The following is an 11708-nucleotide window of genomic DNA, read 5'->3' as shown; positions in this document are numbered from 1 at the left end:
TAAATAAAGACTATGTTTCGTTGATATGGTGCATTAATTGTCTCGTGAAATAGTCTTGTCGAATATCATTCGAGAGAAAATTATTTACTGGCAAAATTTTCTTCTGGTTTTATTCAAGTTTGTTGTCTTTTGGTAATTTTCGCCTATGAAATTTTGACAAAATTATCGACAGACGTTTCGTGATTTAGCTATCGAAATTTAATTCGCGAAAATTGACAGGCAACAAACTTTACAAATTACAAATCCTTTTGAAGATATATAACTGATTTTGCTTTGTTTATTTTTACAGAATCATTATGTCACTGCAATCTCGCCTTTCATTCTCTTACTTCAGTTACAAAATTCATATATTTTACTTTAGATTTTGAATTACTCTTTATATTACTTTGGATATTACAGATAACAACAAATTCGATGGAACAGAAAAGGTTCTTTTGGAAGAAACACTCCACGATCAAGTAAACTACTCCGTCTACAGTTACGATACTACAGACGGATCAATGTGGTTCAACACTATTCCTGAAGTAGAGGCCGGAACCAAAGACATTTGTGGATGCTCCAGATGGCCACTCAATGCGTATAACAAAAATTTGGAATTAACTAAATCTACTCATCAAATCTGTGTTACTTTTTTAGTAAGGAAACCCACTTTGTACCCGGATATACTATTTGTATATTACACGTTGCGTTCCGTTGTGTCTTGGTCCACCATAGGTCTAATTTTATTTTGTTCATTTTTTCTGTGCCTTGCAGAAAAAATATTTAAGTCTTTAAATTATTTTCAGCATCGGCTTAACGATATAACAAGATATTTCCTAGATCTTGTACATATATTTACAGGTGCTGGAATAAACTTGCGGTTGCTGTATAATTTATATTCGGCAAAATGTTTGTTAACTGTATGGTTTTATACTTGTCTAGTCTGCGGTACTTTCTACGCAGCTGCAGTTACAAGCACAATAGCTCGACCTCCCATCACGAATGTAGTCAACAATTTGCAGGATATGGTTAGATTAAAAATTCCATGGAAATTGACGAATACAGTACCTAAAAAGGAGTTTTTGTTAATAAATAGTACTCTGTACACAAAGCTTGCTAACCTGCATGTCTATGGTAGGCGAATAGAAGACCGTTCGCAGAATTCCGCAATTTTCGTGACACTTGTAGAAAACCAGTATGTTGTAGACATCGTAACTTTACCAGAAGAGGCGAAACAATACTATAAAGTGATAAAACAATGTGTGGCAACTCACGGAAGTGTATTTTTCGTTAAAAAAGATACTCCTCTTACTAAACTAATTGATAAAACCATTACCAGATTCGTCGAAAGTGGCATTGCCAACTATATCCTGTTTAAATATCTTCACCTTTACGACTCTGGGTCTCAAGCAACATTCTTCACGAATTATGTAGCAAATAGATTTTATAGGACTATTGGGATGTCAAAACTTGTAGGAGCATTTATTTTATTAGCTATTGGGTTATTGGGAAGTTTCTTTGTATTTCTTGTTGAAATAAGAATCTGTAAAATTAGTCACAATAAAAAATTAAAATCTTGGTTTGAATACTAGCAAAAAGAACATAAATATACTCTATTCACTAAACTAAGATCCAACTGACTAGTAAATTTTCTAATTAATTTTGTGCTACGTTGTTTGTACGCGTGTTGCTTAACGTGAACTAAGAGTAGCTGAAAGTTACTATGCAACCTATCATTGCAACCTATCAATCCTATGCACTTTGTAACCAATTAATATGTATATATAAGCGAGGTTTCTACAGCCTCGGCCGCTTCTCGTATTTATGTATTTTTTATGTATGTAATTTAAAGCTTTCTTTGGCCATCTATCTTTATTCATTCGCTTCACAAGACCATACCACACTATTTGTTTCGTTTCAATTATGTCTTCACTAGAATATACAGTATTTGTCCTCCTTCTAATACCGCTTTTTTTCCCGGCTGCGTTCTGTTTTCGGTGTCTCTTTTGGTAATGCCTTCTTTAGATATTATAGATTCGAGATATTTATATTCATTGCATGTTTTTATGTTTCTAATTTTTAACTCTGGATCTTCTTTATCATCTCCTATTTTAAGATACTCTGTCTTTGACGTATTCATATTGGGGCCCCATTTTTCATATTCTTTCTTTAGTTTTCTAAACATGTAGTCCATGTCTTCCTCATCATTCGCTACGACTACCTGATCATCTGCGAAAAATATAGTTGTTAGACATTTACCACCGCCTATGTCTATTCCCATTCCGAATACTTGTTTTCTCGACTGCTCTAGCAATGACGAAATATATATTTTAATTATTATTAATTAATATTAAGTGCCTTCTCTGTTGAGGTTGGCGATCAATATGGCAAATTGCTCTCTGTTCTGAGCTTGATGAATTAATTCATTTCCTCTTGTGTGGATACAATCTCTGATATCTCGTAGCCAAGATTTTTTCTTTCTTCCTATGCACCTTTTACCTTCAATCTTGCCTTCTAATATTACCTATAGCTGCTCAAATTCCCTATGGCGCATTATTTGTCCTAGATATCGTATGCCTTCTCTAAATCTACAAACAATAAGTGGGTAGATAGATTCCTTGCCTTCCGTTTTTCAATTACCTGTTGCAGAACGAATATACTATCAGTGCACGATCTTCCTGCACGAAATCCATTTTGTTCTTCTATGTCTTACTGATTATATTCTCTATGTCTTACTGATTATATTCTTTCTTTTATTATTTGATTGTACAACCTACCCTCTGAGCTGATAACAGTTATTCCCCTAAAATTAGAGCATTTGAGTTTATCCCCTTTCTTGAATATTGAGCTGTTGTATCCAACATTATAATCATCGTGAATATTTTGTCCTTTTAAGCATTTGGTAAATAGTTGAACCAACATCCCATGTAATATTTTTAAGTAATTACTATTTAAATGGGAATAAGAAACAATTAAAGGTTAAAGTAAGTTTATTGACGTTTCAATTTCCACTTCGGAAATCGTTCTCAAAATACAAACATTAGTAAATTCAGTTACTAATGTTTGTATTGTAACACCAGTGTGGCTTCAGAGAAAGGCACTCGATCATAGATCAAGTCCACAGAATAACGGACATAATTGAAAAAATGTTAGAAGAAAAAAAAGTCTGCTCCACTTTTTTCCTTGATATGGCATAGGACGCTTTTAGTAAGGTGTGACACAAGGGGCTTATATGCCAATTAAGAAAGCTTGTGCCCAACAATATACACTACACAGTTGTTGGAATCATACATATCAAATCGAGTTTGAGTCAAGTATACAAAAGCTTAATCTAAATTAAAAGATATTAATGCAGGAGTACCACAGGGCAGTGTGTTGGGCCCAGTCCTACATCTGCTTTATACCAGTGATATTTCCGAACTAACACATGATACTATAGTCACTCTCGCAGACGATACTGTCCTTTTGGACTTAAGCAAAGATCACAAAGAAACAGCTAGAAATCTACAAATTGCCATTAATCAAAATTAATGAATGGATTAAACTGTGGCGAATTAAGTTGAATGAAACTAAGTCCGTCCATATAAACTTTACAAATAAAAATAAAAGAGATATTCCGGTTAGCATAAATAATACTCAGATATATGCAGACACAGTTAAATATTTAGATATCACCCTAGAAGGCATAGCCGTACCCTTCTGTACAAACAAATTCCTAAGCTCATATGTATATATGGCATCCAGCTGTGGGGTTTGTGCCAGCCTTGGTATTTCAGAAACAGTGAATAGGGATGTGAAGATAGTAGACACTGTTAATCAGACCGTCGAGAAAATTACCGAAAGTCAAGAAAAACGAATTTTTATTCACAGTTACTCCGAGACTATCCAGCTCCTCGACAATGTAAATTTGGTCAGAACACTTAAAATAGTATAAAATAGTATAAAGCAGTGATAGATGATGATGATTATTGATTTTTACAAATCAGATTGCAGTTTTAATAACATATAGGTACCACGTTGAGATATTTTATTAAAAAAACTCTAATAAAGCAAATTATAACGCCATTTAAAGTTTTAGATTTCTACCACTATTCACTATTATTCGTATTTATTAATTTGATAATGAGTGGTAGGAATTTAATCTAACACAATAGATAGTTTCAACATTTATTTATTTCTAAAGATAATATAAACAATTTAACACGTATACTAGATGCAATTATCTTGAATCGTGTCCAAAAATAAATAATAGACACATAAATATGTTGAGAATATCGAGATAGAGATTAAGTACTGCGAAAATGTACTCTTCAGGGGAAATGCTGAACATACCACCATCTCTGAACATCATTTGCGTATCAATCACCAAGTATATTGAAAAAATGAGAACAACTACTGCTCCTAATAACAAACGAAGTGTATTATTGCGATAGAAGATAGCCGTGATTCCGAAAGCAAGAAGAACTAAAGATAGAACCACGAGAATTCCAGAGAAATTAGAAGCATCCCAAGTTGTTAGGAAAGCGAACAACGTAAGTCCAAGACATACAATTGCAGTCACCCCCGCAGATATAGCTACTATATCTACATCATAATATGAAGCAACTGAAGCTAACGAAAAACTTTCAGCAATGGTGAATATAAATAAAAATATATAATTAGCGGGAGACTTTCTTCTGACGTTTCTACAACACGCCAATACAATTATCGTAACTACGGCAATTGCCAAGGAAACGTACATAACGGCGGAATGATGCTGAACGAATCGTTTCGTTGGCTCGTGGAATAGAAACCAGCATATTACTGCAGTTGTTATGCCCAATTGTACTGAAAGTATCGAGTACACCTTTCGGATGAATCCTCTTCTGATTGAAGCATCATTGAAATCGAAACCTTTCACTAGTTGGGCTTCGATGCTGCCATACATGTCTACAAAATAAAACTTGGGGTTAATAAACTTAGCAGAAATTAGTGAAGAAGCAAGAGTAACTAAAAAAGCAACAGTTCCCAACAACATGTAATTCCACAGATCTTCTTTATGATATTGAGTGGATTCTTAACTTTGAGGTAAAGCAATAAAATAATTTAAGTATGTTTATATGGGAATACACTTTCAGAACCTTTTTAGATAAAATAATTGTTTTTGTAAGTGAAATATACCAGTTGAATTTTCATATTCGTTAAAAAATACTTTCATCCATAATTGTACAGTGAAATCAAAGTTCAAAAGTTCAAGTACAAAATATTCGTTTAAATCATGAAGAAAATTCGTTACACCTTGTATTACTAAAGAAACACACCATATCACCAATAAAAATAGGCAACTGCGTCCTGAATTTCTTGGAGAGAGTACTTGAGTGAAATAACTCAACGACAGTGTAAAACTTGTAAAAGAATCTCGTTTCCGATTTAAACGAATTACTATTTAACTGGGAATAAGCCACAATTAAAGGTTAAAATACGTTTATTGACGTTTCAATTTCCACTTCGGAAATCGTTCTCAAAATACAAACATTAGTGTGCCAGTTTCTTGTATAGAATTTCCAATCTCCGAAAATTTTGAATAACGCTGGGCCCATAACGGTTTCTTAATATTGTTCTGAAGCTATTTTCTTGTGGCATTTTAAATTAATTACTATTTAACTGGGAATAAGCCACAATTAAAGGTTAAAATACGTTTATTGACGTTTCAATTTCCACTTCGGAAATCGTTCTCAAAATACAAACATTAGTGTTTGTATTTTGATTTTGAATACAAACATTAGTGTTTGTATTTTGAGAACGATTTCCGAAGTGGAAATTGAAACGTCAATAAACGTATTTTAACCTTTAATTGTGGCTTATTCCCAGTTAAATAGTAATTAATTTAAAATGCCACAAGAAAATAGCTTCAGAACAATATTACGATTTAAACGAGTTAAAAAAGTCATTTTATTAGTGAAATAATTTGATAATATTATATAAAGGGTGTTTTTTTAGAGGTATAGAAATGTAAGTTGGTAACACTTTTTCAACTGTTGGCCGTTTTGACAGCTGTTAAGTGATTTATGTTAGGTTTGGTTTGGCATTTCAGCATGAATAGACTTAACGCCTGAACAACGCTTCAAAATTGTACAAATTTATTTTGAAAATTGTGGGTCTGTTCGAAATACATATTGCGCACTAGATAGATCTTGTTTTACGTGCTTACAGAATCCAACTCATGCAAGAATTGAAGGTAAATCATCAGCTAGCAAGGCGTAGATTCGTAGATTGGGTGAGTAGGTCCTGTCGCCAAGGTAACCAATCACGACAAAGATTGTTACTTTGGCCTGCCAATCACAGCGCTCGTTATTAACTACGCTGGCATTGGCCTCTTGGCGGAAGATTGCTGAAAATTCTCAAACACGATGTGTATAAAAGAGCAGCACATCTTACGATCGGGATCTAGTCGTCATATACTACTAGCCCCGCTAGACCTTGTTGGCCTAGTGTGCTACCACGTTACTTTGAGTTTTATTATTTAACCAATAACCTACTATCGTGGAAGACGTCGAAGCCAAGAAGACTTTATCCAATTTAGAAGTTAAATTATCAAAAGCACGAGAACCGGCGTGTCGACTACGAACGCTCCCTGGCAGTAAAACACGACTTTTTGAAATAGAAAGACATTGGTCTTAGAACTATTTTAAATTGTGTCAAACTGACCACAGCATTCTTTGGGCCTGTCACGGTAAAGAGCGAATAAAAGCCCCGACGGGGACTTGTAATTGCTTTTCCGATCAGGGTCGAGGTGCGATAGCGCTTCGTTGCCAGAAACCTAATGCAAATAGTTACTATAGAAAATAATGTTAGCGAAAGGTAGCAACACAAAGCAACGGGCAGTAAGAAGAGTCGACACGGCCGGCATTCTTGTGCCTCTCTCGAGGAGAGGGAACGCGGCTACCCGAAGTGAGAAGGCCGGCATCTCTGTGGAATTTGAGATATACACCACGCATCAGAATTCAAACACAAATATTAAGTCATTGTAAGAATACTGTCTGTAAGAAAGTTTGAACTGTTAGAGAATTCTGATTTCCGGTGTCCTCTCACCTACCACAGAGGCTCGGCGAAGCTTCTCACACGTAGAGGCCAGAATTCCAATTAACTTCACGAAACGAAGATGGAGATAAGATAATCCTCAAATGTATGTTGAGAAACCATTATATTCAGAGAAAAAAGACTGTTTGGTGTACTTTATGGTCTGGTGGGAGCATTGGACCGTACTTCTTCTAAAACGATGCTCTGGCCAGAACGTTACAGTCAATGGTGACCGCTATAGAGTCATGATTACTGCCTTTTTCATTCCCCAATTTAACAACCATGAAACCATGATGTGCAGGAGCTGTCGTTTCAATAAGACGACGCAACATGTCACACAGTTCGTGCTACAATTGATTTATTGAAGGAAACGTTTGATAATCGCATTTTGTTACGTTTCGGACCGTAAATTAGCCTCCAAGATCGTGCAATTTAACACTGCTAGACTGTTTTATGTAAAGGTGCCAGTCTACGCTGATAAGCATAAATCGATTGACCACTTGAAGGACAACATTCGCCGCATTATTGCCGATATACGGCGACAAATATTGTAAAAAGTGATCGAAAATTATACCTTTAGATTAGTCTACGTTAGAGCCAGCCATATACCAGAACTCATATTTAAATTATAGTACCAAAAGATTATCTTTCGAATAAAGTCAATTTCACGTCAATTGATGAAAATCATCTTTATTTTATTCCATTTCAAAGTTCTATACTTCTAAAAAACTCCCTTTAAAAATCGTAAAATAAATTATAAAAAATAAAATAACTCATTTTATGAGCAAACTCAGTTTGTTGCACCATAAACATCCTGAAACAAAGACTTTTGTGACTAAAAGAAATACCTAGTAAGTCAGTATTAAGATAAAATCAAAGAAAAAAGCCTTGTTAGTAGTAAGAAAATCCATTGCCTTGTGGAAAAGCAAAATTAGAACATATCATCAATGATCTGGTATGGAAAAAGAACTGATTGTGTCAAGAATGATTTGGAAAAAGTGAATATTTGAGTGAAACAACTTACAAGCAATGCTGCAAAAGTTCTTTTATTAATTAATAATTAACTTTATTTACATTATGAAATATATAAGAAAAAAATATTGAAGAGATTCCTTTGACATGTAAATAGTCATAGTGAATCAGTCAATAAAATGGTGAAATTTAGAAAAAAAGAAAACATACGCTTATAAGTGAAAAAAGTCAGTCATAGTAATACTTAAAAAATTTAATTGCACTGGTAATCCACAAAAAAGTTCTTAGAAAGGAAAAAAATGCATTCACACATGAAATCAGTCAGTTGAATGGTAAAAAAACATCTTAATTAATTAAAAGGATCAGTTGAATAATAAAATATATTAAAAAACACAGTGAAATCAGTTGGTAAAATTGTTTAGTTCATGAAAGAGCTCAGTCACATATTAAAATCGAAGAAAATGTTCTTTTTAGTACTGAAAAATCCATCGCCTTATGGCAATGAAAAAAATAGATCGTATCATCAATAAAAAGAAGTAACTGCGTCATAAATTAGCTGGGGAAAAAACCTTATGAATGAAACATAGGCATCGCACCAAAAGTTCTTTTACTAATAAAAATTTAATTATCTTATAAAATATATAAGAGAAAAATAATAAATTAATGGATTCCTTTGATAAGTGAAATCAGTCAGTAAAATCGTGAAATTTGGAAAATAAATACTTTTATAATTGAAAGAAATCACTGACAGTGACTTTTTATAGTCACTAAGAATTTAATTACGTTGTTAACCCACAAAAGAAGTCCTCAATATGGAAAAAATTGATTTCATACATGAAATCGGTCAGTTAATTGCTAAAAAGTCATATATGTAAGTTAAAAGGATCAGATGCATAATAAAATCCATGAAAGAAATTTGTTATAAGTGAAATCAGTCAATAAAACTGTAAAATTCAAAAAAAGATTTCAGTCTCATATTAAAATCGAAGAATCTTTGTGTGTTGAAATGCCTTGCGGCAATAAAAAATATAGATCAGAATATCAATCGAAAGAAGTTAGTGAGTCATAAGTTACTTGGAAAACGACCTTATATGCGTGAAACAAGCATTAAAAACATAAAAGAAACATCCAGATATAAGAAAATTTATTTTATAAGTACAATTGGTCAGTTGAATGATAAAAAACCATCTTCATAGGTGAAAATAGTCAGTGGCATAATGAAATTCTTAAAAGAAACTCTGTCACAGATAAAAGAAGAAAATCACGTAAAGCAGCCATTGGTAAAACGATGTAGCATAAAATTCGATTGCATCTTGTGTTTTATAAAATAAATCCCAATAAATAAAAGAATTTCTTTTATAAGTGAAATCGAAAAAAAAATTCTTTTCAACAGTAAAAGGAATCTAATGATTTGTGACAACGGAAATATATCCTATCACTAAAAGTTGTCATGAATCACTTAGAAAAAACCTTTTTATAGTGAAACAACTTGAGTACATTGTAAATTTCACGAAAGAACCACTTTCACAATTAGAAGAAGTAAGCTATGTCGTACAGACATTAACAAAAATGTTTAGTTGTGATTAAATAGTTAAGCTTCCAATACCTTTGCATACAAAATGATAATACGCGTTACGTGATGGATATAAAATAATTTATATGTACTTACCATAAGTTCTTGACATTTCTACACTTTCAAGAGAGTTATTAATTTGTAAAGCCCACATTCGATGAAATATTTTTAAATATATGTTTGTAATGATGATGACTAAGGAATCTGATAGTTTAAAATTTTATAATGATACATCCAAATGAAAATAATTTGTTATAAAAGTTTATAAACAAAATACGCAGCGAATGAAGAGATAAGATTAATTGGTGTAGTATAGGCAAACTATTCATTTATTTGTGATGTAGTTTGAAGACAATTTAAATCTTAGTTTATTTATATATAGGTATTTTAGATTTCTGTAGCGGTATAGAAATTACTTTATCTATTTCCCATCTCTCGTATTTTAATTTAACACGATTTCATACGCCAGTGATTTGTCCAAAATTTTCTAGATCGATCTTTTTTTCTGTCGTTGGTTCTTCTTACAGGCATCTCCATATCACTTCAATTATATCTCTTCTATATGTTTTTTCGTCATTGACGTTAATGTTCATTTTTAAAATAATTAGCCAAAATTCTGGAAACTTTTAATTTTGTTATCAGCATTCTTCTTCTTCACAAGACTTGACTATGATATTTATAGATATATATTTAAAAAATGGTACAGTGGTTATTATCAAGAAAATTAGTATTTGGTGGGATAACCTTTGTTTTTTAGGATAGACTCGATTCTGCGAGGCATGGAGTTCATGAGACGAGCCAAATCTTCTGGTGTAATAACTCTGTTAAACCAGTTTTGAATAATGGTTTATTAATGATATGATAATGATACTAATACTTTCAGCCACAACCATAAATTTTCTATTGGATTTAGATCGGGACTATTTCCAGGCCAAGGCAGGACAGTAACTTAATGGTTTCTCAACCAATCCATGAAAGTCTTAGCCGTATGAGAAGGCGCTCCATCCTGCTGGAAAATATATTGTTGGACATCCCCTTCAAACAAATCTCTGATAGTCGGCAGCAGTTCGGCTTGCAGTATCTCTCCCTGATATTTTTTTGCATAAATATTGCCCTCTATTACTGTTCAACGTCTAATTCCATTAGTAGTCATACAAGCCCGTATCATGACACTTACAGGATGTATCATAGTGACAGTAGTACACTAGGATAAAAGATCTTCTCCCGGTCGCCGATGATCAAACTTCACTCCGTCACTTCCAAAAATCGAAATTCTGGTTTCATTACTCCAAATTACCTTATGCCACTGTTCTTCTGTCCACCCTCTATATGCCAAAGCCCAATCAATGCGTTTTTGATTCTGTTTTTTGTTCAGGAACGGCTTCTTTCTAGGAGTTCATGCTCACAATCCATTTTCTTCTGATAGCGCGGTCCGATATTTGTAAGCCAGTTGACTTGACAATAGCATTAATTTCTTTTCCGGATCTGCGACGGTATTCTAAAGAAAATCGGAATATTCTACGCTCATTGTATTGACTCACCTTCGGTTTTCTGCATGTTCTTTTTGCTGATTTTGTCATTCCAGTGTCATGATAACGTTTACAAACTTTCATTACACCTGATTATGTGGCGCCACTACCCAATTTGTTTGCTATTTGTGGAAATGTGTAACCTTTTTCTCGAAGAATAATTGCTTTGGCCCTCTTTGTCAATGACTGGACACCAGGAAACCAGTCAACACGTTTTGGGTTTCTTGGTGTCATTTTCGTATTCCTCTTCGACAACTAAACAATATCACCTTAGTAACAACTACCTAAAGTCACTGATACACACTGGAAGTCGCACAAAACTGTCTAAATGCTTCCAATTGGGTCGTTGACTGACTAGCAAAACCCTGACGCAATACAGTATTGCCAATTCTACCATTCACAAATCTCGAATATTCGGCGTTACGCTTGAATCTGTTTACATATTTTATTAAATAATTATGTTTATATATACAGAGAGTGAGAATACATAAAATATTAAGCAGAAATATAAACAAAATATGACAAAATCAAAATGTAATTGTACTGATTATATAAATCACGATTATGGGACGAGTGTTGATGGAAAAACAATAATT

The 11708-nt window shown here is 33.3% G+C and overlaps 1 protein-coding gene across 1 annotated transcript; it reads right to left on the bottom strand.

Annotated features, from left to right (window-relative positions):
• Positions 1-4188: 4188 nt before the first annotated feature.
• LOC140442953 (protein lifeguard 1-like) lies at positions 4189-10104 on the bottom strand. The gene is made up of 2 exons (XM_072533914.1): positions 9680-10104; positions 4189-4908 (listed from the first exon to the last, which is right to left on the bottom strand). Exons 1-2 carry the CDS (start codon positions 9735-9737, stop codon positions 4199-4201), a joined length of 768 nt encoding a protein of 255 aa, XP_072390015.1. The 5' UTR covers positions 9738-10104; the 3' UTR covers positions 4189-4198.
• Positions 10105-11708: the final 1604 nt, after the last annotated feature.

The sequence above is a fragment of the Diabrotica undecimpunctata genome, chromosome 6 (genome assembly GCF_040954645.1).
Source record: "Diabrotica undecimpunctata isolate CICGRU chromosome 6, icDiaUnde3, whole genome shotgun sequence".
Taxonomy (NCBI): domain Eukaryota; kingdom Metazoa; phylum Arthropoda; class Insecta; order Coleoptera; family Chrysomelidae; genus Diabrotica; species Diabrotica undecimpunctata.
Note: the sequence above shows the minus strand (reverse complement) of the source record. Positions and strands in the feature narration are given on the sequence as shown.